This window comes from Spodoptera frugiperda, chromosome 12, assembly GCF_023101765.2.
Source record: "Spodoptera frugiperda isolate SF20-4 chromosome 12, AGI-APGP_CSIRO_Sfru_2.0, whole genome shotgun sequence".
NCBI classification, from domain to species: Eukaryota; Metazoa; Arthropoda; class Insecta; order Lepidoptera; family Noctuidae; genus Spodoptera; species Spodoptera frugiperda.
In genome coordinates, this window is record NC_064223.1 from 9,901,564 (window position 1) to 9,927,997 (window position 26,434).

General features: G+C 35.8%; 5 protein-coding genes across 10 annotated transcripts; 2 read left to right on the forward strand and 3 right to left on the reverse strand.

The window, feature by feature from the left end:
- Positions 1 to 54: 54 nt before the first annotated feature.
- Positions 55 to 3,107, reverse strand: LOC118262484 (beta carbonic anhydrase 1). The gene is made up of 5 exons (XM_035573892.2): positions 2,977 to 3,107; positions 2,458 to 2,542; positions 1,891 to 2,078; positions 1,604 to 1,792; positions 55 to 1,219 (listed from the first exon to the last, which is right to left on the reverse strand). Exons 1-5 carry the CDS (start codon positions 3,067 to 3,069, stop codon positions 1,010 to 1,012), a joined length of 765 nt encoding a protein of 254 aa, XP_035429785.1. The 5' UTR covers positions 3,070 to 3,107; the 3' UTR covers positions 55 to 1,009.
- Positions 2,745 to 5,310, forward strand: LOC118262483 (serine/threonine-protein phosphatase 2A activator). Of its 4 annotated transcripts, none has more exons than XM_035573890.2 (2): positions 2,745 to 2,955; positions 3,493 to 5,310. In XM_035573890.2, the coding sequence occupies exon 2, from the start codon at positions 3,493 to 3,495 to the stop codon at positions 4,480 to 4,482; it is 990 nt and encodes a 329-aa protein (XP_035429783.1). In that variant the 5' UTR covers positions 2,745 to 2,955; the 3' UTR covers positions 4,483 to 5,310. The 4 variants fall into 4 exon arrangements, with proteins under 4 accessions (XP_035429783.1, XP_035429781.1, XP_035429784.1 ...); XM_035573888.2 differs by lacking the exon at positions 2,745 to 2,955 and adding an exon at positions 2,986 to 3,133; XM_035573891.2 differs by lacking the exon at positions 2,745 to 2,955 and adding an exon at positions 3,074 to 3,221.
- A 105-nt stretch (positions 5,311 to 5,415) lies between these two features.
- On the reverse strand, positions 5,416 to 10,590 carry LOC118262216 (HIG1 domain family member 1A, mitochondrial). 3 transcript variants are annotated; one of them, XM_035573401.2, is made up of 3 exons: positions 10,420 to 10,590; positions 8,108 to 8,209; positions 5,416 to 6,364 (listed from the first exon to the last, which is right to left on the reverse strand). In XM_035573401.2, exons 2-3 carry the CDS (start codon positions 8,199 to 8,201, stop codon positions 6,144 to 6,146), a joined length of 315 nt encoding a protein of 104 aa, XP_035429294.1. In that variant the 5' UTR covers positions 8,202 to 8,209; positions 10,420 to 10,590; the 3' UTR covers positions 5,416 to 6,143. The 3 variants fall into 3 exon arrangements, with proteins under 3 accessions (XP_035429294.1, XP_050553633.1, XP_035429293.1); XM_050697676.1 differs by lacking the exon at positions 10,420 to 10,590 and adding an exon at positions 10,151 to 10,359; XM_035573400.2 differs by lacking the exon at positions 10,420 to 10,590 and adding an exon at positions 10,179 to 10,350.
- A 1,749-nt stretch (positions 10,591 to 12,339) lies between these two features.
- LOC118262498 (ras-related GTP-binding protein A) lies at positions 12,340 to 20,983 on the reverse strand. Its single transcript, XM_035573919.2, has 7 exons — positions 20,739 to 20,983; positions 20,495 to 20,594; positions 19,461 to 19,678; positions 17,463 to 17,629; positions 17,006 to 17,099; positions 16,323 to 16,475; positions 12,340 to 15,899 (listed from the first exon to the last, which is right to left on the reverse strand). The coding sequence occupies exons 1-7, from the start codon at positions 20,748 to 20,750 to the stop codon at positions 15,720 to 15,722; spliced, it is 924 nt and encodes a 307-aa protein (XP_035429812.1). The 5' UTR covers positions 20,751 to 20,983; the 3' UTR covers positions 12,340 to 15,719.
- A 516-nt stretch (positions 20,984 to 21,499) lies between these two features.
- LOC118262497 (protein HBS1) lies at positions 21,500 to 24,107 on the forward strand. Its single transcript, XM_035573917.2, has one exon. The coding sequence runs from the start codon at positions 21,642 to 21,644 to the stop codon at positions 23,667 to 23,669; it is 2,028 nt and encodes a 675-aa protein (XP_035429810.1). The 5' UTR covers positions 21,500 to 21,641; the 3' UTR covers positions 23,670 to 24,107.
- Positions 24,108 to 26,434: the final 2,327 nt, after the last annotated feature.

Consider the following 26,434-nt stretch of genomic DNA (forward strand, 5'->3'; position numbering starts at 1 on the left):
TAATTATACCTATTATAAGAACTTTTATGATTAATGATTGAAAAAAAAACAGAATCAAAAAATATTATTTATTTTTGGTCCCAAATCAAAGGCAAGATACTTATAAAAACATTAAAATAATAAATAAAATTAATAAACGAACTACTTATTTTAAAACCTTGTCTTAAATTAAAGTTAATTAAATAGAAAGTGTAAATAGTTAACCGCACCTCAGTGGTTACATTCTTATGAAATTACAATTCCTGGTTTCTTCGGTTAAATGTTGCCACTGAAGTGCAATTATGTACATTCGGTTGCATATCTGGAAAGTAGGCACGGCTTTTCTATTTTTAGATACCACGTTTGAATGCTAAGCGACCGCGTTGCACAAAGATTCTTATTTGCATTGAATTAATTAAGCATGGAATATAAAGATAATAAGGCGATTAAAAGGTAATATGACTTAATAAAATATTTATCGAAATGTATTAGATAGATGTCGCTACTGTAACAAGAGGACTTCAGTTACTGTAAAACATGTAAACTTGTTGAAATTACCAACTTGATACTATAGCGTTTTCTATTTAACACTTCGGCAGGCACTTCTTAAGCAGTAACAGCACCTATTCTATATACTCCATGCAATTACATAACTTTTGAAACCTGCTTGTTTCTTTAAACCTATCTCTAACCACGATAAAAAAAGTTTCAATAAAAAATACATAATGATCTTTATCAAATATAACACTCCAAAAAAGTAAGTATTATGCCTAAAACTATCTTATTTGGTTAAAGCAAACTGACTCTTGCTGTATTTCTTGTGATTTCGATTCGTCAGCCTTCACTGGACACACATAAACATAATTTTCTTAGTAAGTACAAACAATCAAATCGCAATCACAACTACCTCAATGCCCGCCAATAACTTTTCGTTTCAATCGTTCGATATTATCGCTTTCTGTGATCTACGACTAAAATATTAAGCAAATGCGTTCGAGACAGAATGATTATGAGTATTATAATTAAATTGTTAGGAGTAGAATCTTCGGACTTCAGCCAGTATTGACTCGTAAGAAGATTCATCAATAATGATAAATCGCTTTGCCCTCCTACTGAAGTAGTAAATATCACCAGTGTAGATGTCAAACCACAAAGCGTGAATGTGTAGGTCGTGCTTCTCCAAACGTTTCTTCAACATTCCGTATGAGGCCACGTTTTGTAACTGTTGTAGTGTATTCACCTGGAAAAATTACAAAATTAATTGTAATAGGTAAAATTATTGTGATGTTCGTGCTATACGAGTAGCTACAAAATCTATATAGTCTGGAGCAACGTTAAAAAAATAGGTAACATTGTTGGGGATTTCTTTAGAGTGGAATATCATCTAGTAACTTCCTTCGCCTTGGGCGAGGCGAGTTAGGAAGTCAGATCAGTCAGAGTCAAAAACCACTGCTGCTTCGATAAGCCGGGGTAAGCTAAGAGGGAACCCTGGTAACCCACTAGGCAGACCGCAGCTCCGGATTTTTGGTGACTTGAATGGCTGATTGTAACAGTTAAGGTGATGTGCACTACATCATACATACATGGATGTTACAAAATTAAATTAAAAATATTCGAATGTTACCTGTGATAATTTGTCTTCTATGCAAAATTTGTTATCTGGGTCTATGTAGGCGACAAACTTTCGTTGCGGTGTTTCACCCGTAAAAAGCATGGGCTTTGTGAAATCATTATTCATTTCTATAAATTTATTGAGACTAGTGTGTGCATGTGAACATAGCCACGACTTTAGAGGAGATAGTCTTCTTTGTTCCTAAAAAAAATTAACAAAATAATATAATTCTAAATGGTGAGTGTTATATTACATTTTTAATGTTTATCGTCCCTTTATGAATGTTCAATGATACTTACTATACTTGATTCTTCTTTGCTCTTAAGTTTATAAAGAAGATTCATCGCTTTACAATCGCTATGGCCACATACAATAATGTGTCTTATGTCGTTCAGTATACAGCCCAGTTCCAATGCAGCTGGCTCACAGCTGGTCATTTCGTCTACAAAGTACTGTGAGTGAGGTACTACATTACCAGCGTTTCGCACTGAAATTAATAATTATTTTCAATTAACAAGGTTCTTATTGAAGTAGGTCGCCGTTCTCTTTCGCCATATCGAGAACTGCTTCGTTGATGAGTGGTTGAAAGTGCGATTGCCGAGCAAGGGATCTTGGGTACGATTTCTAGTCCGGCAAAGTAGGAATTACTGATTTTTCTTACTATTTATCGTAAGTTTTAATTTCATCAACTGCACGGGTTTGCTTTGGTGTTTGTGTCCTGGGCCGGTATATGGCAATACCTAGGCTCACCCCCTATGTAACTGGTGAAAAGTGGGTGTACATTGTATGTGGCATTCCGTGCCGTAATATGCACCTCTGCCTACCCTTTCGGAGATGAAATGCGTGAATAAAAATATTTCACCTACCTACAAACATATCACCAACGCTTGTCTCAGTGAATCTGGTTGGGATCATTCTACTGTCCATGCATGTGTAGAATACCGCCTTAGGCTGTAAAACAAAATATAAAAACTACTGTAATCATTTAAGTGCCTACAATTTAGTCATATAGTTAAAAATGTATGTCTTTAGTGGATTTTAAATATTACGTTGTACCCTCACTTTTGTTATAAAAATGATTGTTTTGAACGCAACTTTAAACTGGGCGCTCGTTAAACTAATTGAATGTATTGTTTTACGGAGAAACGTCATTGTCAAAGTGATTCGTAAATTCTGTCAAGTCTGTCAGTGAAATGTCAAAATAAATATAATTTTGGCTATTTTTGTCGAATAAATCGTAATTAATTCAAAGATTTAAAATAAACTGAAAAGAAACAAATATCTACTAATTGACATCAGCGTAACTGTTGTACTGTATACAACATTGGTTATTTATTATCGTATTTGCAATTGTGAATTAAAAGGTCAGTAGAAAATAAACTTACCGTAGGATTGTTTTTTACTTCTTGAAATTGTTTTACCATACTTGCGCGATCCAACACACGGTACCTCATTATTCCTCTTAATATTTTTTCCATGATTACGGAATGTAGACACTCACATCAGCTTTTCACTACTACAAAATGGTACAAATTATTAGAAGTAAGTTTGCATGTGGTAAACTAAGACTGACATTTGTGACCTTCATTAGCGAAGCTTATCGTGTCCGCAGCGGACTTGTTTCACAGAGGTAATACTAAATTATTGTAGGTCAATGTACATACGACGTTGGGTACGTTATTGGCAGCAAGCTTTACGTTGCGCGCTATTTCTTTATCAAAATACATTAGGTAGATATTATCTAGCCAGGCGCACGTGCGCTAAACGGATTCACTAACTACCTGTTTTGAAAAGTATCTGATGCTATTATGTTTTTTGTATCTTCTTTTTTCATTACATTTCAAGGCTATTAATTTTTGAAGTCAGGAATTCCACTATATTTTATTCACCTTTTATTTTAGATGACGACAGAAAAAGTTATTGGTGATGTAGCAGAGGCTAAAGATGATGTCCCACCACTATTACCAGAAAACCATCGGTTCTTAGAACCTGAAAAAGCTGTGAAAACTGTCACAGACATGGCCATATGGGAGAAATCTGAAGCATACATGGAATACACTGGGTTTATAGCTACAATGAATGAAGCCATTAAGGCCAAGCCACTTACAGTAGACTGCAAGATCTCAGACAATGTTAAAAGACTTATTAAAATGCTTGAATTAATTGATAATCTGATAGATGAATTCCCTCCAATTGAACAACCACAGAGGTTTGGTAATGCTGCATTTAGGTCCTGGCTCTCCAAACTGAAGCAGAACAGCACCCTGTACCTGCAAGATGCCCTGGACCCCTCCATACACCTTGCTATACCTGAGGTTAAAGTGTACTTGGAGGAGAGCTTTGGTAATGCTACAAGAATTGATTATGGAACTGGCCATGAAATGGCTTTTGCAATGTTCCTCTGTTGCTTGTTTAAAGTAGGAAACTTAGTGGCAGAGGACAATGTAGCAGTAGTTTTCTTAGTCTTTAATAAATATTTATCTATAGCAAGAAGGTTGCAGAAAATTTACAGAATGGAACCAGCTGGCAGCCATGGTGTGTGGAGCCTCGATGATTACCAGTTCATTCCCTTCATTTGGGGCAGCTCCCAACTTATTGATCAGCCGAGGATATATCCTCCCGCCAAGTTCTTGGAAGATGACATTATTGATAAATATCACAATGACTATATGTTTATATCTTGCATTAAACATATTAAAGAGGTGAAAAAAGGTCCGTTTGCAGAGCATTCTAACCAATTGTGGAGTATCAGTGCAGTCGGTTCATGGAGCAAAATTAATCAAGGTCTCATTAAGATGTATAAAAAAGAGGTTTTAGCCAAATTCCCAGTCATTCAACATGTGATGTTTGGCTCTTTGCTTCCCATCAGGAGATTCTCTCTCAACCACTAATTGGAGTAAAGGTAAACTTATCATGGCCAATATAATGCACTGCTGGTGGTGAGAGATGGATATTGAGATTGACCAGTCCCAACAAGAGAGGAAGGGGGAAAATGAAGTGAATTATTTCAGTAATTATTGTGTTCCTCTATTTCTGTATCCAATGATATTAACCTTATATATTTACTGCCTTATTTATGAATGAAGTTTGTCTTATTTATGAATGAATATTGTATATTTGGAACAAAATTCAGTATTATGAGTTGTGCAATTTGTAACGAGTCTCTGTCACTAAAATAATTACCTTATAATTGTATTTGTTGTAATGTAGTATGATATAGTAATTGGTGGCCAAATGGGCGGGTGAGCGCACGCTAGATAACGTCTGCGCGGCGGATTGACGTCACGTGTCTTATCAGATAATGACTTGTTATTTGGTTGTCTTCCTTATTTCATGTTGTTATCTGTATTCTCATTTAAGTAGTTTTTAATTTCAGTACTAAAATATACGTTTCTAAGTACCTAATCTGTATTTTATGTGAATGAGAACAAGTACTTATCTACTTACTCATGTATCTGTAGGTAACAGTTTTGTGTGAATGTTATATAATTGTTCCAACAGTCATACATTATGTACTGGCTAGCATTGTGTACTTTGCCCCTCCAGCTTTATCATTATAATTATCATTTACGTACATTTACTACGCTATTGTTTCCGATATAATACTTAATTATGCTATTTTGTGATATATTTTAATTGGTAGGAGTCTGTCGTTAATTTTTAGCATTTAACCACGATGTCTTGTCACTTGTTACTAATAAATATCTTCTAATAAATAACGATTTTGTTTATCTGATATGTAATCTAGAATCAGTTTTATTTTTCAGTAGCTGTGTTACAAGATTAGGACAGGATGATTAGGGTTTACAACAAAAAGATGCGTGGAATTCTACAGCTGTTATTTAATTTATTTTTTAAACAATATTAACGTAATAGTTATCAAGTATTCACATAAATTAACACAGCCATACACTTTACAACACAACAATAAACATTCTCTAAATAGTTACATAGAGACATCTATGTACTCAGTTAGAAAGTAATTTGCACAGAATATAATACAAAACAAAATGCAGAATTATTTTGAATGTATTCACAATATTATATAACAATAATTACAAGGTATTATCAAAAACCTTCGTCTATCAAATGTCGATGATATTACATACCGAAATTGATAGATAACTTTATATAAACAGATAAGGTATCGCATCGCCTACCTCATCGTAGGGCGAACTATCATTTTCAGACCATGTTATAACATATTTGCATGTTGGAATATAATGAAAAGTACGAGTCATGGCCGCTACGATTTTATACTACTTCAATTACTATCTTGTTACCTAGGCAAGTAATCGTAGCTCAAAATATTAATTAATACTATAAAATTAAAATACAGTAGCTTTTATATAGGTAATCTTCAACATCGAGTTAGAGAAATAATCAAAGAATGTGCTTCAAACATTTCATTCATTTTAGCAGTCCTTTACAAAACTCACCCTACACTACACATCGCACAATATATCTCTGATTTCAACTACAAATGAGTTGAAATTACCTACATGGCTAAAATTAAATAGGTACCTACAAGTATACGAGTTATAGACTGTACTTAGTGCTCATTGGATTTCGGTAATATGGCGAGATCTTCCTTGGGTTTGTGGTTGAAGTGGTTGTTGTACAGCGTGTAGACCATGCCGGCGCACAGTGCGCCGACGGCTGTGCCTTGGGCGATCACACGGAACTGCATTAGGAAGACGCTGGTGCTCATCTTGCCGCGGTTCTTGTATGCCCACCCGCCGTAGCCGACGGCTCCCGCGCAACCCGCGATGGCTGTGGAAGAAAGAGAGCGAGAATTAGTGACTTTATATAACTCTTTAGTTTGGTTGTTTCATTTGTTTGAATTGTTTTGGTTGAATGCTTTATCATTGTGTAGCATAGGTATGTAGCAATGACGTAACAGCAGCCTCTACATTTGTTACGGATTTCAAGAGACCAACCAATCACGAGACGGGGTTCATTCCAACTAAGGTTTCATCACCATATGAGTCTCCTCTCAAACTACTCATTTTGAAAGGCCCTTTGAGTTTACTATTATTGTGACGTAGAATCTATATGTTCTTTTCTACCAACATTGTACTTACATAGCTAGAACTGAGACATAATTTATAAATCGTTCAGCTCTCTGTGAACTACAGAAAAAGACTAGCAGTGTAGAGCAAATTGTTAACCAAGATTCTTTTATCTATTCCTACTTGTAAGTGGCTGTAGATCATACAAATGTTTAATATTTCGTATTGAACCGAAATATAACAACATAGTTCAACAATTAATTGCTCAGTATTCGGTTTTTACGTTCATTATTTAGCTAGCAGTGGCACCTGTTTGTAGAATTGATAGCAAACTGCAAATAATATATCTACCCAGTAGTAATAGGGTTTTTATTTGTCTACGGCGTAAGTGATTAGGTACTTAGTTATCTATTCAATTAAGTAAATGGACCACCGCCTACTGCCGTCTAGGTACTTCCAGTTCCTACTATGTTCGATTTCATTGAATCGATCTGTTTGACGTCATCCACTGAATTATGTCAACATAGGTATTGCGTGTGCATGTGGCTCACTACAGCTTTGTGCTCGGAGTGCATTCCAGAATACGAACGTAAGTATTATACATAGGTATAATCTCTACCTATGTATGGGTTTAGATGCCGTAGTATAAGTTTAAAATAGCCAGAAATATCAACAGACACGTAGTTAGTTAAGCAGGTTCCTGCACATCAGACATGTTAACTAACTAACTAAAAACACGTCCCTGGTTCTGCGCACGCTGCTCATGATGAAGAGTCCCTCTGTGACTCGAAACTAATAGATATTTTCTCCATTAATGTACATGAGTAAACCATGAGTGTCTCACGATAGTTGTTATAAAAAAATTATGTTGCCTTATTCGTTTAGTTTCCAATTAGGTATTTCAACATAGCTAGGTAGGTACCTAGACATATCTATAGGTCACTAGGTTTGCCTTGCCTGGTAACTAATTACTTGTTCTACAAGTTTCAAGGACCTACCTATACTTAAAAAATGTGCAATAAGTTACAATTTCCGATATCCATATCCGTTCTGACGTGCACGTGCATTATCAGTAGATTCTAGTTGAATGAACAGGAAAATCCGGTGCTTATTCTAACTGTAGGTATTAAACAGCTGTTAGCTATTATCTATTATATCAATATAATAATATTATTTTACCTATAGAAGGTACAGTACCGAGGTACTTATAGATATCGGTCAAGTACCCATATTTAGTGACACAGCAGTCTCTAGGTCCCTATCCCTAAGTTCTTACCTACCTTTTAACAGATATATCAAATTATTGGTCGTAGAAAGTTGTTTATTTAGGCATCATGTTAGAACCTTCGTGTCCGGTCGAAATACCCAAGGGTACGACAAAATGTGGTTTTATCACGATCTTACGAAAACGTAGTCAAAAAGAGACTCATGATGTAGGACTTTCTGACGTTTGGACATTTAATTTAAAGAGTAAATAAATAAATAAAATGAAATAGGTACATACCTAATACCATAAACGGAGATTCCTTGGACTTTCGCACGAGTTTCTCGCTCTGGCTTTCCTCATGGTAGTCGAATACTGGTTTTTCCTGCGCCATTTCTGCTACTGGAATGAGGAAAATTGTCTTATTAGTTTCGTTATGGTAGCCCCCATCGATGTTTGTGACCGAGTCGAATGGCTGAGTACTGTATACGTCACGTAGTTACTGTCTCTGTTATTGAGAATTGTCTTTTTGTTTGTAGGTAGAGGTATTACTATCTCTAGGTAGATATAAGTTTATTGTATTTGGTGTGTCGAGTGGGAATAGTTACAGATTAGGGCTTAAATCATACTTTTTTAATTATTCTACTCTACACTATGCATTTTCAAGATAGAGCGGAAATCGAACCTGCTACAGCGCCACACCGTGCACCGGTTCGCATAAAGCCACTGTGTTAGCTAGCACTAAGAATTTTCAGTGGGACTGGTGGTCAGTGAAATTCTCATTTAATGCTTGGTACACATGAACAGTAGCTTGATATCTAGTTATCTATATAGTAATGAAATCTAGATATCTGGTACTAAGTACCTATATGTAAAGCTAACTGTAGTGTTCCTCGAATAACACGTTATTTGTAGTGTTTGATAAGCTAAAGCTAAGTAATATCTTGTTGGGTTCTCATGTGAGTATGTATTCTCTATGTCTGCTGACACAGGATAACAATTACTTATAGAGCTCCTGAATTTTCTTATTGAAAAATTTATTATCTAGGTATATGACTTGATTTCGTAATGTAAAGCGTGATGTTTAAATAGTGTTTGAAATTTCAAAAATAAATAAGTTTGAGTCTACTCCTCTCTTACTTAGAGACGAAGTTTACGTATCTACCTATGTACCTAGTAGGTAACTAGGTACCTACAGTTGCACATATGTTTATTACGTATTTTTAAGTAGGTTAGATACCTACGCAAGAATATGACGTACTATCAATAAAACAAACTTGTTAACAAGTGAATGTTAAGAAATTACTCACAGACGGATGTTAAAATGATTAAATTATATGAACACCAGCAAAAAGAATATACATACGTGCAGGTACATAGGTAGGTAAATCATTTTGCGATAAGTAGCTGATATAAGGATACCACTCTATTTTTAACGGTGCCTAATCAATAGTTGCAGAATGATAGCCGGTGTGACTGTTGCATGACTGCGGAATTCGAAGTATTAACACAGAATAATAAGTACAAGTAGTATTAGGTCTGTCCTAAAAGGGATTATTAGGTTTAAATATGCGAAAGAAATATAAAACGTCCTCGGGTTTTGTTATTTTATTAAATAGTTACCGTAACACGGGGTGAATAGATATAGGAAAGGGGTTAACAGAAGAAGAAAATTTTCCCAACATTTATTCACTCTTCTGTACTATTCACCCCGTTTTACTGTGGTGTCTTTCAAAAGTGTCTCCTGTAATTTGCACCAATTGAGCTAACACCTTTGACTTTGCCCAAGTTTTAAGGTCGTTTTAAAACATTTAATAAAACTTTGATCGAAAAGGTTACGCTACATTCGCTATTTTTATACATTTTTCAAGAGACGTTCATAATTAAACGCAATCTTCGAGGCGTCAGGTTCACGGTCATATGACTATGACTGGCTGCTTTGACGAGCCAGTATTTCCATTGAAATATTTGTTTTGAATGATACTGATACCATTTAATATATTTCCTTATTTCTACTACTATATTAAAAAGGTGTTAGGTACTTTAATGTAGAATTAATTATACCATCAAGAATTTTAATTTAATCACGTTTTCCTAAGATTGCACCACATTTTTTTGCTATCAAACAGAGTTATATCTAGGTACATTATGCTTTATCAATAAATTGAAAACACACTTCGTTCACGTTTAATTAATTCACACGAGTTGAAATGCAAATACTACTCAACGTTGAGGTAAATAATTAAATATCTAAACACGAGAACACATAGTAGCGTGCACCAATAAAAAAAATTAAAACAAAAGATATTAAAACAAATAAAAAATAAATTGCATCACATTCACGTAAATCACAAAATTGAACCGAACTAACCTTGTTCCAAATCAAGGACACTCAAATTATAGCAATTGTTAACACCACGACACTAACACGTGAAGTCTGACGAGTGACTGAGAACGGCAGCTCAGTGAGCCACGGTCCGATGATATCACTGCCGATTGTCACTGGGGATTCACATCACGCAGGATACAACATAATAATATTAATAATGCACCAGCATTACCAATAATAATCCTATTGTACCGTTAAAATACACACAATCTTGAACACGTACCTTTTATTCTAGTTGCGATAAAGTCCGAGCCTCACTGCAGGCAGATAGCGTTGTACGGCGGTTTTTAGCCTTTAAATTGAATCGTTAACTCCGTGTGAAGATTACGTGCGCAGCGCCTTAAGACGTGTGCTTTTTGCACTCGGTATCTGTTGTTTCACGTTTATTTTAAGTTGCGTACCCATTTATAACAAGAATGGAAATTTTGTTTAAGTTCATTGGAGATAAACTTGAGCAGTTTTACCAGTGGGAACTAGTTGTCGCTGTGTCCTAGCTAGCTTTGTACCAATGATCTTAAACCTGTTTTCTTTACGATAGTTTTAATTAAAGTTTCCACTGTTCTTTCATTAAAACATTTAAAGCGGTGTATTTATTGTAAACAGTTGTAAATAGTTTATGGAAAATTTTATAATGGAAGGTCGCCGTCGTGGTAAAACAACTAACACAGTTTTAGTTCCGACCGAGACCTTGAGGCGATAGAGTGTGAGCAGCTGGTTGCGTCATATTATTATCATCAAATGTTATTTCGGTTTTACTATCGAAGTAGTTTATAAAGCTGTAACAGATTCAACTGTTCCCTTTCAATTATCGCTGTTGATTGATTTGCTGTTCATTTGAAGAATTTGTTTTCCGCAGTTTCTCACCCGCGTTGGAGACGCGTCACCACTGGGGTGGTTTATATTCAGTAAGAGCATTAAAGTTCTTTAGGACACTGGGTTCAATGACGATTTTCTAAATTGAAAACACATTTTAGGGCGAAAATCATCCAATATCTGTTCCTGTTTCTACTCCTGCTTTTCGAGCCAGAGTCCCGGTAACCCGCTAGGCAGTCCGCAGCAAATTGAAAACACATAGAGCGAAAACACGCAAGCATTGTTGCACGTCGGTTTTCTGTGAAGCCGTGGTAGCACGCCGTTTGAACGGGCCCATTACTGTTGAAGCATGGTTTCACCGTGAGAAAAAACATATCTACATTTGTATAACCTTAGGATATTACTCTACATAGTAATCAATCAGTGCACTGTCTAATCATTTAGGTAAGTAGATAGGTACTTTTAGCAGTTTTAGCAGAATACTAACACGTGTACAATCTACTCGTAGCTACTGATCGTGAATCATGAATGTTAATTTCATGTAACAAACAATCATAAATAAGACAAAACGGTCAAATCTTGAACGTTAATCAGTCCCAATTTGTCCATTGTTCCGTGATGTCACATTGTAGCAACTTTTACTAGCTTCTGCAAATGGCTTCGCCCGCGTTATCTCGATAAAAATAAGCATACACTTGTACTGTGTAGGTAGATGGGGTACTAGGTAGCTACCACTTATTAATGATGACATAAAAATGCTCAATCAATTTGTACGCAGCTACACACTGTTACTGTTCGTTATGCAATACGCAGTGTCAAGCCTGATTCCATTGGACAAGTAGCTGGTGATACTGGGTCAATTAAAAACAGTAGAACAATTTCTCAATACACGACCGAAGTGACTTTGTACTCGTATCGTATCAAAGTCCCGTTATTGACGAAGGATATTGCATAACACTACGCTGTTCTAATACTCGTTTGTCCCAGATTTCATAACAAAATGTTTCATTGGTCCTTTAAAGAAAGGGTCATCGGATCGCACGCAACTGATTTTAGTTTGTTTTGTATAGAAACTCATACAACTGCGCCCATTGATCCGCATCATACGGACCGCATCATCGGTAATGCCTACATGCAATGCGTACCTACTGATGACGTCAATAGGAATGCGTGCGATGCGTACGATACCTGTCTATGGACCATTATTCGACCTCTTGCTTCTCAACTCCCCTTGTTTGGTAGTCGCAAATCCTTGAATAAGAATCAGGTATGTCTAAGATAAATCTAAAAACTTAGAGGTATGGACGATAACACAATGAAACAAAGTAAATAAATATAAAAATATTTTAATAGGCTTGTGGTATAAACAGCAACATTCGCCGCTAGTTATTACAATATTGTGCAACATAAATACATCGGATACATAGAGCTTAGTCTTAGGCTGACTGTATGCAATAAATAGTAACTTAAAATCTGAATAAACTAAACTAGACTGCGACTCCGTCCGCCGGCAGAGTGACAGTGTAACAGACAATAATTATTTACTTAGACTACAACTTCAGTTAGTAATTGTGAGTTAATTATTCATATAGGGTGACTGGTAATTAGTAAGGGTTATTTAATCAAGTGATTTGTACTCATGATTACAAACAACTTTCCCAAAGAAACGTTTTTTATATATTTCCTAGTTTTATTTTTATCACAATGACAAAATTTATTAGCAGACGCGCGTATAATTCCAAAATACCTACTAATTTTCCATGAACGCGGGTGCGGGCGCCACGCTGCTAACAGCTGATCACGCGCACGAAATTTTGTTGTTTTGTTATTGTGATAAAAATAAACTAATGAGTATACAAAAATGTTTCTTTGGAAAAGTTGTTTGTAATTATGAGTACAATCACGTGTGTAAATATCCTTCACTAATTACCAGTCACCCTATATATTAAAACACCATTATTAACTGAAATTGTACTCCACACATAATCACAGAAACATAACCTAAACTTATAAATATTTGATAAAGCAGCAATATTAATTTAATAGAATAATTATAATAGGTACAAAGTTACCACAGTCATGGTATAAATTAACCTGACTTGGGTCCAATCACTCAGTGCAAGAACCCATACTATTGGGGCTTCAGGGGGTAAAATGTAGAACCATCCTTGTTTCTTTATAACTCACTTTCTCAAAATCGATTGAAGTCAAGAAATAAAATGTTTAAACATCACATTCTTCTTTATCTTCCTACATTTTTTTATCAACTGTTAAGTCGGACATTGTTTATTACGGCGTGGAGGGTTTGGTGACTTAAAACACAGACTTCTGGCCTCGCTTAGCCTCTGGAATCTTGACAAATTAATTGTTGTACTACTTGGCTAGTTCATAATGTGTATCATTTATTTATATTATTGATTCAGAAGCAAAATAAGGTTACAAGAAACAACAAATATTTTAGTTAACCTGTAACTGTAGTATATTATTACATGTATTTCCAGAAGGCTTGTACGACTATAGAGATTAAAGGAGTGATGGAATTTTAAGAGCCAAGTTCTCGTTATAAAATCCAGAAGTCCAGATCACTCAATTATATGTCATTATTATCAATGTAAAGACCAAAGACCAAATTCTTCATCCTTGAGGCAAATTCATATTATAGCTCACATAAATATTTTGTATGCGACTGCATCAACATATTTGTGATGGGAGCAGTAAAAACAATTAAAAACACGCAACACAAACAGACCCGTTTTGGATAACATACAAATTCGTCGTCCACACATTCTTAACATTTAATTACCTAGCATTATTTATTTTAAATTGTATGATTAAATGATGAAAACTATATGAAACGTAGTTATTACCATATTGAATTGCGCTAACATTTGCGCAAAGAAAACGTAGGTACTTATAAACGCTAGCACAAAGCTACTCTAACTTGTCTCTTTAATACAATTTCAACTTAATATTGTGTATATTACAGTCAAAAATTGAATAATAAGACAAGTTATATACAGCTTGAAGTCTTTGCGCAATTTAGCGCATAGCAAAAAAATAGGCAATAACTGTAGATGTATATTGTCGTTTAAAGATCACAATTAAACCTCGTCTCTACTAGGAACATTTGTCGAGCGACATGTGTTCCTATTGATGAAACTGTTCCTTGTCGCACAGTCAACAATGTCGCGGCGATGTCGTGCGACTTCGCCCGACTTCACCCGATGTTTTCAGGGACACTTCTTGCTCGCCAAATGATCCTAGTGGGAGACGAGGTTAAAATGATGAATACAAGCCAATGAAGGTACTAAGTATTGTCTCCGTCCATTCGTTATTATCGACAAACACCTCGAAATTTAATTTACTAAAGCGATTCGAGATATTATCTGTCGCGTGGACGTCCAGGGAAAACGGGTTTAAATTATTATAATCGCGTCTTTTTCTAGTGTAGGTATAGGTACTATTATTATAACTTGCTCACCTCTTTGGAGATTAACCGGCGTAATTTTATAACTGGCGCACTCAGAGACATTTAATGATTACTTAAACCATGTTTTAGTAACGATTTTGTATTGAAAACAATCGCTAAGGACTTGGTTAAGTAACCATTAAATGACTCTGAGTATGGCGATAAGTTTATCAACTTGAATAAGGTCAAGATTACTTTCTAGGATTTGAAACGATTTTCTAGTACGTCTATCTTGCTAATGATAAAGTAACAATTAAAAAAGGTACTATTTCCTCACTGTAGCTGTTCCGTATAACTACAAGTTTGATATTAACAACTTGTAAGGCACTGAACATTTAAAGCCATTACAGGTTCCTATAAAGCGACTGTTTTGTCAAGAAAAATATAAGAAATCATGTTGTACGAGTATTTAAAAAGTAAAAGATAATCATGACTTTCAATAAAACCTATTAATAGTTAAACAAAATAATGCATAAAACTTCTAATCGGTCCTGAACATAACAATTTAATTCCGTGTCAAAAACTTTTCGAGCGCAGCTATTGAAAATTATAAAGAATACTCATATTATTATTATTTATTTAACATTACAACGTCGAATAATTGTGCCTACAAATAACCCGTTTCACTACTTGTTCGTGTATTATCCGATTCTTATTGGTTGGTGCGTACTTGCGCAACGATATGTACATTTTGCGCAAACGTAGTTCTACATGACGTGTTGCGCAAACGTCTAATTTTAATGCGCAAACATACATAATGTAACATATAGACTTTATAAATAATAATCACGACCAGCTAACAAACGACAAAGCAGACAAACGACGAGACGGGACACCTTATGGTAAGCGATAAACGGCGTCCATGGACACCCCCAACAGCAGAGGAGTCACAGGTGCGTTACTGGCTTTTTAGAAGTATACCTTCTCTCTTTTCTTGAAGATTTTATATTCTAAAACTGAAACTAGCCACCAAGGGCCAGGCAGAAGCTTTTTATAAATATTGGGTAACAAAATTACAACGCAAAAACCGGTTGATAATAAAAACAACAACAATAAGAATCGGGTAATACAAACAAACTACAACACATACCTGTTTTAGCTACACAAACGTGTGACGTCATAGTTTCTCGCGTCCACACGCATAACAAACGGACTATCACTGACTTGCTTTGGCAAGACAACGGTGCTTTGCACTCCTAGTACATAGAAATTTTACTACACAGTTCTTTAATCGCACTGTCTCATTGGTACTGGCTGGGGGCACTTGACGAGACTTTCTCTAGTTTCTCGAAGTGTTTGCGCGCGTTCCTGATGTTGATGAGGGTCGCTTCCGAGGGTATCTTGGGGTCTGACATCTCCACCATGACGTACGTGTTGCTTGTGAACCCGTCTATGAACGCTGCGAACACGCTGTTGCGTACCTGGAATTAAAAATATGATCTCTGGTTCACATTTTTGTTATTTATGTGTATTTGCAAAAATGTTTTTATAATGTTCAGTATCAACTATTAATCAGTTTCAGTACTACTGATTTATGGGAACGTAAATTACTGCTGCACTCCGAAACATTTAGGTAATGATTATTTAAACTATTCTTAAATAACGATTTTATTCTGAAAACAAATGCTAAGGACTGGTTTAGGTAACCAGTACGGAGGTTAGTCTATAAATCCTTGATACAGTGTTATATTATATATGCGATGGTAGTGATGTGGCATTAGATTTATCGACTAAGAGAATATTTTGTGTTTGTTGGTAACAAGATATTATGCTTCACTACCGCCAATACGTTCATAAACTCTCATTAGAGAATCTTAATATAAAAAATGCTACTTGCTACATACCTCCATGCTCTGGAACTGGGCCGCCAGTTTGGAGCAGGACAGCTTGAACTGCTTGACGATGTTGGACACCTTCTCGAAGCGGTGCGCGTCGCGGTGGGCGCGCTGCTGGCAGTGCGACACTACTAGGAACGTCGCACGCTCGAATAGTAGCACCTGCAAATAAATACCACCCTTATTAACTAAGCTGTAAGGACTAATATTGGTGTTTGGATTCTTTGGATAGTGATACTATGTCTGTGTAATAAGTGAAATAAGTTTGTATTTTATATGTATTGGTTTATATATAATTCAAGTATGTAGCATCTGAGCTGCAGACTACGTAACAGTTTATCGGGGCTCCAGCTCAAAGCAAGAGAAGAAACGGGTGGTTTTTAGTCAGTAAGAGTCAGAGTCACTCCCTTTCGCCTCAAAACCCAAGGCGTGAAAAGTAATCGGATGGTACTCTCCCATCAAAAAATGCTTGGATTGAAATAACGAGTGTATTAAGTGCATATTGATGTGAATAATTATCTTGATCAATTTTGTCATGGTATTTTTATATTAAATTAATGTAAAGTTGGTGGAGTTTATACTAGTACAGAAAGGTTATTATATGAAACTTAAGTTTCTTCAGAAATAAATGGCAATGAATTTGATGTGATAGTCAAATCAAGTGATTGAACTTCTAATAAACATGACTGTACCTCATCCGCGTCCACAATTTCCGCAAACTGTTTGAGTGACGACTCCAACGCTTTCACGTTGGGTATTAACTTGTAGACTATGCTCGACCACGCTCTGAAACCAATACAATCGTATAATATTAGATCAGCAATATTATATGCTTAAGAATAGTTAAGTTGCTACACATTGTTTTATATTAACGGTAACGTCACGGTACATAATTTTTTTTCGAGGTGTCAGTGAGGAGAATTCCTTAGTTGCAAAACAAATCTACACGTTGATAATTATCAACGTGTTTCAAGGGCCTTGAATCACATCAACACATCAACAGCCTATAAGTGGCCACTGATGATCAAAGGCCTTTTCTCACACAGAGAAGTTTTGAGCATTAATCACTATGCTCGCTCAATGTGGCAAGGAATAAATATGGACTATTACTATTCTATCCTCATCAAGTACAAAAGTTATGCAGCTTACTTGTACAAAGTTTCATCCCATATACTAGTTCTGAAGCAGGTGCACTCGAGAGGCTTGGAGAGCCTCTTCAGGTCCTCCTCCCTCTCCTTGAAGATCTCCTCGCGCTGCTCCTCCGGTACCAAGTCCATTTTGTGCACCAGGCAGAATATCCGTGCTTCTGGAGAGTTCTGGGGAAAGTTATGATAACTTGAGTGAGTAAAGTGATAAAGCTTGCTTGAATCTATATGAAATTTGGAGGCCCAATTGTCCCCCTTCCTAATCTCCGATTCTCCAAAAACCCTTAAATTCCTAACCCCCAAAAGCCGCGTGACGCACTTGTAACGCTTCAGCAATTCCGAGTGTCCAAGGGCGGCAGCGATTGCTTACCATCAGGTGATTCGTCTGCTCTTTTACCTTATATTACAAGAAAAAAGAATCATTGCCTCGTTTGGTAGTCGTTGTAAATGCGTCTGCCCATCAAGAGATCTTAGGTTCATTTCGGACGAGTAAAATATTAAAGCGTTTTTCGGTATTTCGGTATAGAGACTGGAATTTGTGACTAGTTTTTACATCTCCGTTTACATTACCATTAAATAAAATCAAATCATATTTATTTGAATTTTTTTTAACGTTGATAAGTCTGCGTTTGGCCACCAACCAACAAGAAAGTTTGTGTACGCCTATACGTGAATAAAAGGCGTTTTGTTATGTACGAAATTAGACCTTACAATGCTTTGTTTTTGCTATACTATAGGAAAAGGTTGTTGTACAACTCGGGGATAAAAGTCACCTGTTTCTATATTTAATAATCATTACCTATGCCTTTGTGGGTATGCAATAATATCCTTAAATAGAAATGATGATCGTCATGACTGTTCACTGGTGGATTAGAGGACCCAAATATATTGGGTTTCAAGGGACAATCTTCATATTTGGGTTGGAACTCACAAAGGTTTATTAGAGTTCTGCTACTTGGTTGCTGATAAATGTGTACTCCCATAATCGGCTTTTCCAGCCACTCAGAAAGACTAGTGACAAATATAATGCTGTTGCTGTCATCACACAACTTGGTGATAAGTTAATATCATACTAAAACAATTAACCACATTGTTGCTAACTTAGTTATTTCATTATTTTATTTAGAGTGACCAATTACTGCCACACTCGGAGACATTTATTAGATAGAGATGGTTATTTTAAACTATTCCTTAGTTTTTTTTTCCAAAAACAATTGCTAAGGACTGGGTTAAGTAACCATTAAAGTACGGCAATTAGTCTGATAAATAATTGCTGGCAATTAATAATACATATTTGTATATTTCTCAGAGACAATTGAATGCTATTAGGTGTGCAAATATTAGTTGGTAAATCTAGTTATAATTGCTTTCTACATTATCAAGTCTTTGTAGAATTATAATTAACTATGTTGATATTGTAAGGAGCTGTAATTCGAGTTCTGTAGTATGATATTGGAGAGTAGAGAACAAGAATTAAATTATAATGATGTTAATAAGTACTGTAGTTCTCCAGATACAAAATAGCTGTTAGTTGTTTAGTATTTACAAAATATTACTTGTAACATTTGTCTCATGTTTCTTGATCTCATTTTGCCTTATCATCCACTCAATAGCAGATCTGATCTATATTTTTGAGAAACTAGAAACATTGTCTGCTTTATCAATGTATTAAAGCAGGTTGACATTGTAATGTTTTATCAAATAAAATTAAAGCCTTGAAGAAAACTATGATAATCAGATTTTTTTGTTTGTAGATAACAGAATAAAGTTTTAGCAACAAGTATAATTATTAATAATGAAAAACCATGTTTATTTATTTTAGTTAAAAAGTGTAAAAAGGAAAATGCAACTAACTATGATATACTGTTAATGGATGGGTCTCACTAATAGCTTGAAGGTCGGTTTTCTAGGTCCTAAATATAACATGTGTGAGTGTTCTGTCTAATAAATGTAGATGATATACTTCAAAGAACTAGACAAAGAGACTTATTTTAAAAATTACCTGTAAAATAGCTTCCAAACAGGACTGGTAGTAATGCATGTCTTTCTCCATTTCTCTGCTTTCCACGTCAAATACATAAATGAGTACTTCAACATTCCTGAAGATGTTATCTCTTTGTGAGGCGAAGTAGTTCTCCATGAACGCTTCCTGTCCTCCGCAGTCCCAAAGGTTGAGCACCAAGTTGCCGAGGAAACGGACATGAGAGTGCTCTACGTCAACTAGAATAATAATAATAATTTATTTTATAGTTATTAATAAATTGTGACTATAGAGAATCAATATCATGCATTTTAATACCTGGCTAATATAAGGCTATATTATGTTCGTATTATTTATTTATTTTGGGGTTCTTTCCACATGGATATGCTAACGCCAACTATGTATATGATGTATCTTGTATGTGACATGTGTTGTGTTATTAATATCTTGACAGTAGGTATTCCTCAAAGGGCTCAGTGCTTTGAATACATCCACTTTATACTTTCAGCATACTAATATGAAACCATTCTAATATGATTCAAATAAGACAATTTCTGTGATTAAATAGATGTTTTCAAAATACCAAAGCTTTCTTTCTCCTGGCTTTTGCCTAATTAGTTTCAAACACATTCTTTGCAAATTTTTTGAAGCTAAAGCAGTTACTTAAGCACACTCATACACATTGGAATGTAAGCTAATTAACTTACTTTTGTTCAAAACTAAAATTATACCCATTATTACTAGAGTGAGAATTATTTGAATGATCTTTACATAACTTTGTAGCATATGGAATTGATATTGTTGTTACTTTATACTGAGGCCAGCAATATGAACCTCAATAAAATAAGTAGGTATATATCTACAGTACATTGTATGAGTCAATCAAAGGATGCAATCATATACAATACACATAACTTTAGTGATTGATACTGCCAGTATTATTATAGCAGGACTGATAATACGTGGACTTGTGTGGTTCTTTTATTGTTTATATTCTACAATAGATACTTTTTGGGCGAAATACTAAGCAGAGACATGAACAAAAGATCACTTACTCGTAGCACCTAATCTTCTCGTATCCCTGGCGATATAGTTCGCAAATATGATAGACCTCATACTCGTCTTCCCTGAGCCACTCTTGCCCATTAACAGAACCTGACAAACAAAAGACAAACAAGAAAATAAACAATCGTCATCATGAAGGTGAAAAATAGCAATTTTTACTAAAACCCGATAACGTGTTTGTTTTGAATAATTAATTAAGCGATTACAATCAAGTTTATCTATTTAAATACGCACCTTTTTCTTCATGTTGACGAAGTTTTACTAGGTCAAGGGTTCAAAACTTTATAATCATTCAATAATATCAGCCACGAATAAACCTGCGTTCAACACAAGTGCAACTGAAGACGACTTTATTATACCCAAATGATTTCCTTTCTATGTTTAAAATTCAACAAGAAAAATAAAAGTAGGCGTAATTCTCTATCACGACAAAGCCAATAACTTGTAATATGACAGCAGACAGATCACAAAATGACACTTCTTACGACAAAGGCAATTGTCAAAATAATATGGAATTTTGTGTTGGACATAAGCTCTTATCGTTCGGAAATATATAAACGATACTGTGTCTAGTACCACCTAGTACGGATAAAATACCAGTACCACGATAAAATTAAAACTCAGTTTTATTAGTCCTAGAAAATATATGAAACTAATAAATAGGCAATAATTTCACTATTAAGACAGTAAAACAATAATTTTACCCGTTTCAGTTCTCTGGCTAATGTTTTGTACTAAGTACTATTTCTAAACTACTGCCTGCCCAGGATTTATATGTAGTTGCGTTCGGTTTGGTTGCGGATTTGAAGTATTAACTATGAAAATGAATTTGTTAGTTAAAATTTATTTAAATATTTTAGCTTTGAAGAGAACGAAAATAAAGGAAAATGTTTTTATTTTTATTACAGAAAAAATTTTTAAGAAATCAACACACTACAAATCTCCTAAATTTGGAACGCATTGTTATTGTGTCATTTCCTACGTCACACTTCACATTAGTGTGTCATCTATTTAATTGCTATTGTCATTTGTCAAAAAAGTGCTGGAATATTTGAGAAAACGTGTGATTTTTCCTGAACTATCCTGCAATATGTTCGAAATTGAGTAAAACCAGAGCAAGTTACACAAGTATTCAACATGGCTCGTCACCGTGACTTTCGAAACAGGACTTTCTCAGACGACTACGACGACGACGATGTTTATGGACACTCGGTGGAAGAAGATAGTTGTATGTCGCCAAGCGACGCAGCACAGTGGATATACGACCGCAGCCGTAACCAGCAGATTCAGTTCTTGCAGAACCATAATAACATCCAAGAAGAGACTGAAGAAGACTTGGCAGACACAAGTTTCTCTTCACAGGAGCGACGTGAATCCATTGACTTACGAAGCCTAAACCTCGATGAAGAAGACGAAGCCAAGCTTATGTCTTGCTTAGATGAACTTAGAAATGTTATCGGTGAAGCCGTTGCAGACAACATTCTCATACAAACTGTAATTAAGCACAATTTTGATTTCAGTAAGTCCCTTGATGACATATTGAATAGAAAAACTAAGGAACCTGAGGTTCCTAAACCAGAACTTGTGAAACCTGTAGTCCTCATAGATCCTGTAAAAGCTCCAGTTATAACCACTGTAGAGAATACTCCAAAAGTTGTAGCAACTAATTTAGAACCAAAGACTGTTGGTGTTGTTAAGGGATTCAAAGTTGGACAAGATGGCAGCTCTAGCAGTCAACCTCAGACACCTAGAGACCAATCACCTTGCACAGAGAGGTTATCAAAGACTGAACAAGTTGATGAGATTAAATCAACACCCAAGGTAAAAGAAAATAAAGTAGATGCCAATGCATTGTATGTAAATGAGAGAGGATCAGATAAGGACCACCTGTACATAGTAGTAATAGGCCATGTTGATGCTGGCAAGTCTACTCTGATGGGCAGACTGTTGTGTGAAATGGGAGAAGTTAGTCAAAAAACTCTGCACAAATATGAACAAGAAAGTAAGAAAATTGGCAAACAGAGCTTCATGTATGCTTGGGTGTTAGACGAAACTGGAGAAGAAAGAGTAAGAGGCATCACTATGGATGTAGGAAGAGCTCAGTTTGAAACAAAGACAAAAAGAGTTATAATACTAGATGCACCTGGTCATGCAGACTTTATTCCCAATATGATAACAGGTGCTGGTCAAGCAGATGTTGCTTTACTAGTGGTGGATGCCACTAGGGGAGAATTTGAGTCAGGCTTCGACTTGGGAGGTCAGACGAGGGAGCATGCTCTACTAGTGCGGTCACTTGGAGTAAGTCAACTTGCTGTAGCTGTTAACAAATTAGACACATCCAATTGGTCTCAAGAAAGATTCAATGAGATCACTAAGAAACTAAAAACATTCTTGAAACAAGCTGGCTTCAAAGACTCTGATGTCACTTATGTACCATGTTCGGGATTGACAGGGGAGAACTTGGTGAAGTCCCCAACAGAAGCTGAGTTACTAAAATGGTACAATGGACCTTGCCTGTTAGATGTTATTGATAAATTCAATGTTCCTGAGCGACCTGTGTCAAAACCTTTGCGCTTATCTATAAATGATGTGTATAAAGGTACTGGTTCTGGCTTCTGTGTGGCAGGCCGCATAGAGAATGGTGTAATCAACAAAGGAGACAAAGTTCTAGTGTGCCCCACTAAGGAAATGGCTGAAGTTAGGAATATAAGCATTAATGAAATGCCAAGCAATGTTGCTTTTGCTGGAGACCAAGTCAGTGTGACATTGACTGGAGTGGACATGCAGAATGTTTCTGTGGGATATGTATTGAGTGATCCTATTCAGCAAGTTCCTGTCACCACAAGGTTTGAAGCCAGAATTGTAGTTTTTAATGTGAAAGTACCTATTACAAAAGGATTTCCGGTACTCATTCATCATCAATCACTGGTTGAGTCTGCAAATATTGTGAAATTGAAGGCGTTATTGAACAAAAGTACTGGAGAGTTGGTAAAGAAGAAGCCTCGCTGTTTGGGTAACAACTGTGTGGCTGTTGTTGAGGTAGAGGTGTGTCGGCCGATCTGTGTGGAGCGGTACAAGGATGTGAAGGAGTTGGGACGCGTGATGCTCCGCGTCGCTGGTACTACGATAGCTGCTGGTCTTGTCACTGACATAGTCAACACATGATTGATCTGATAAGATACCATTGTTTGAACTTTAAATGTTATGGCATCTAAAGTACATGACTGTAGTCCTAAAATAACGATAGATAATGAGAGTATGATTATAGAGTATATAGAGATGGTTGCATAGTTGATGATTTATAATTTTTATAAAATATTTTTGTCAGTCTTCCATTATTTTGTTTATAATGGATTTTTTTACGTCATCAGATGCTATCTTCAGTGTAATTTGGTACTATGTGACATTATGATTTTTAACACCCTTTTGGGTGCTAATTCAATTAGGCAATGTGACTTTTTTATTTTGTTGTTCAAAGCCTTATGTAATAGTTGCCATAACATGAATCACGCTGCTGTGTACAATACTGTATTGTGCTTTATCAAGTGATTGTATTTAATTATTAAATATTATTTATAATGCAAATAAATTTGTTGTAATACTTATTTTCTTATTACTTGCCTCTTAATAATGACATAATTACTTGGTTGCGTGCCACGCCCTGAAATCTGCGCTATGAGTCAAATTCAATTCAATTCAACATAATAATCTTGTTTAATGCTTAAGAAAAGTCCTGTTTTTCATTTTGGAGACCAGTTCTTGGATTCCCCTAAGTAAATATACTTAGGGGAATCCCTAAATTATTACTTTATGTCTCAATCGGAAGTAAGAAAGTCCTGACAAAACAATATTCGATATTAAGACGAAAAGAGTTTCAACAATATTTGCCGAGTGAAATGCGACAAGGAAACAGTTTCCCGCCAGGACCAAAGATTTAATTTAGATAAGTAGTTTGCCGACGACAGCTTGTTATGTGCGCTGCAATCAACAGACACACATTTGTAGCTATCTCAAGTAAAGCCAAGTCTCTTTTATGTAGTAGGTTTACCTACTGGTGATTTTTATGGGAACACTATCGAAGTGGGTTGTTTGCCATCGCATCATGTAACATAACTATACAAAGGTTTATCCTTAGTATTGTACAACAGTCCGATTCCAAGTTTATTTCTTACTTACACTCACGTGCTTCTAAATATAGAAGCTCAATGTTTACCTGTTCCGCTTCTAAAAATACTCCAACTTTTGTTAGCATCAAAATATATTTACAACATCCTAAAATATATTTCATAGCAGCTAAGAATGCCAGAAGCAGTGGCGCAGCGTTGCTGTGTCGTGTCAACTTTTGTTCGGTGAGAGGTGCCAAGTGTCGCGTCCGTGGCAGGAGTCGTGAAATTTAATTTCCTACTAATTTCCCAACACTCGGCTGTTCACTGTTTACTCGCCCAGCTACGACGGCGCCACAACCTTTAGCGCTTTTCAATTCCGTCCATCGATTTCCATTTAGGTATATTTTCCCAATGCTCCCGTTTGTTAACTCTACGATAATTAATTAACTTTAGTTTTTTCATCATAAAAGAAAAGCAAATTCATTACTCTTAATGGTTTCGTGAATTGCATGAGTTCAATTAATTAAAAGTTGGAACCTTTTAAAGTGTTTTGGAAGCTGTTACTAACTTAACGGTTGGAAATTATGGGACCACGGAACTTTGATTGCAGAAGTCATAGCGCGCGTCGCGAGCTGGCGAAGCGCCTCTTAAAATGTTTTGAGCAAGAATTATTACGACCGCTTAACTTGTAACTTGTGCGACTGAACATGCAATTAGATTTCACCATCTGCTTTATATTGTCGTTTTGTAAAAACTTTTCGCTAGTTTTCTCAGAGGTAAAATGAAGTATCTAGATAGATGCATACCTACTTACCTACGAAGTTTCAAATTGTTTTATCTTCTCTATGGTAACTTGGCAACTACTTAGCTACATGTTACTACTACTAACTTCTTCATTTTAATAAACTCTTACAAGTAATCCGGCGTCTATATCACATAGTACTTATAGTACGTACATATCTAAGTTGGCTAGTCAGAGAGTCGGGTGTGATTATAAATCACCGTCGCGTGCGGGACTGCGCCGGCACTTTGTCCTATCAAGTGGGAGTCGCGTGCTCATTGGTTAAGTAAAATCTTGTAGATATGTAAAGAAATATTATTTTCTTCTTAGTTATGTAGTAATGCATGGTTGAATGGGTGGGATTCATAATTGGTAAAAAGTGTGTAGATGCTATCTAGCCTGGGATTTAATGCCGACGTTATATGAATTGATTAAGTCCGCTCTTATAGGATTGTACCAAAGAAATAAATAAATGAAAGTGACTAATAAGACACAAGTACCTAGGTACTTAGGTACCTGAGTGTAGGACTGCCTCCTTGAGTTTCTTCGTCGTCATTGGTCGGAATGTCGGATTCTAATAAATGTCTACGTTTTGCACGCAATGATTTGTGTCTGGCTGCAAACATATCTCAAATTATGGATATGGTGAGTGCGAGTCTGATACCTAAGTATAATTTATGAATTATAAGTAAATACTTGTAAATTCTGGATAGATTTTCTATTGCACTTTACGAAATAGGACAATAGCTACCTACCTTAGTTTTCTTACATTCCTTAACTCAGTCCTTAGCAATTGTTTTCGGAACAAAATCGTTTTTAGGTTTAAGTAATCATTAAATGTCTCTGAGTACGGCAATTAGTCTATTTATTTAACCAGGTAATACATTATCTGTACCTAGTAGAGCACCTACATGCAACGTCACGCCTTTTATCCCCGACGGGGTAGGCAGAGGTGCACATTACGGCACGTAATGCCGCTATACAATGTAGGTACACCAACTTTTCATCATTTGTGTTATAAGTCCCATGTAATAGGGGATGAG

Bases quoted from the DNA above. Each gene is read 5' to 3' on its own strand.
- LOC118262484 (XM_035573892.2), bottom strand. From the start codon at position 3,069: ATGGAAAAAATATTAAGAGGAATAATGAGGTACCGTGTGTTGGATCGC. The intron at 1,793-1,890 runs GTAAGTATCATT...AATTTTTTTTAG, and splicing joins GCAAAGAAGAATCAAGTATA to GAACAAAGAAGACTATCTCC. The intron at 1,220-1,603 runs GTAACATTCGAA...TAATTTTTCCAG, and splicing joins TAGAAGACAAATTATCACAG to GTGAATACACTACAACAGTT.
- LOC118262216 (XM_035573401.2), bottom strand. From the start codon at position 8,201: ATGGCGCAGGAAAAACCAGTATTCGACTACCATGAGGAAAGCCAGAGC. The intron at 6,365-8,107 runs GTATGTACCTAT...TTTCTTCCACAG, and splicing joins ATCTCCGTTTATGGTATTAG to CCATCGCGGGTTGCGCGGGA.
- LOC118262483 (XM_035573888.2), top strand. From the start codon at position 3,068: ATGATTACGGAATGTAGACACTCACATCAGCTTTTCACTACTACAAAA. The intron at 3,134-3,492 runs GTAAGTTTGCAT...CTTTTATTTTAG, and splicing joins AATGGTACAAATTATTAGAA to ATGACGACAGAAAAAGTTAT.
- LOC118262497 (XM_035573917.2), top strand. From the start codon at position 21,642: ATGGCTCGTCACCGTGACTTTCGAAACAGGACTTTCTCAGACGACTAC.
- LOC118262498 (XM_035573919.2), bottom strand. The intron at 17,100-17,462 runs GTAAGCTGCATA...TATTGGTTTCAG, and splicing joins TGGGATGAAACTTTGTACAA to AGCGTGGTCGAGCATAGTCT. The intron at 16,476-17,005 runs GTACAGTCATGT...ATTTATTTGCAG, and splicing joins AAATTGTGGACGCGGATGAG to GTGCTACTATTCGAGCGTGC.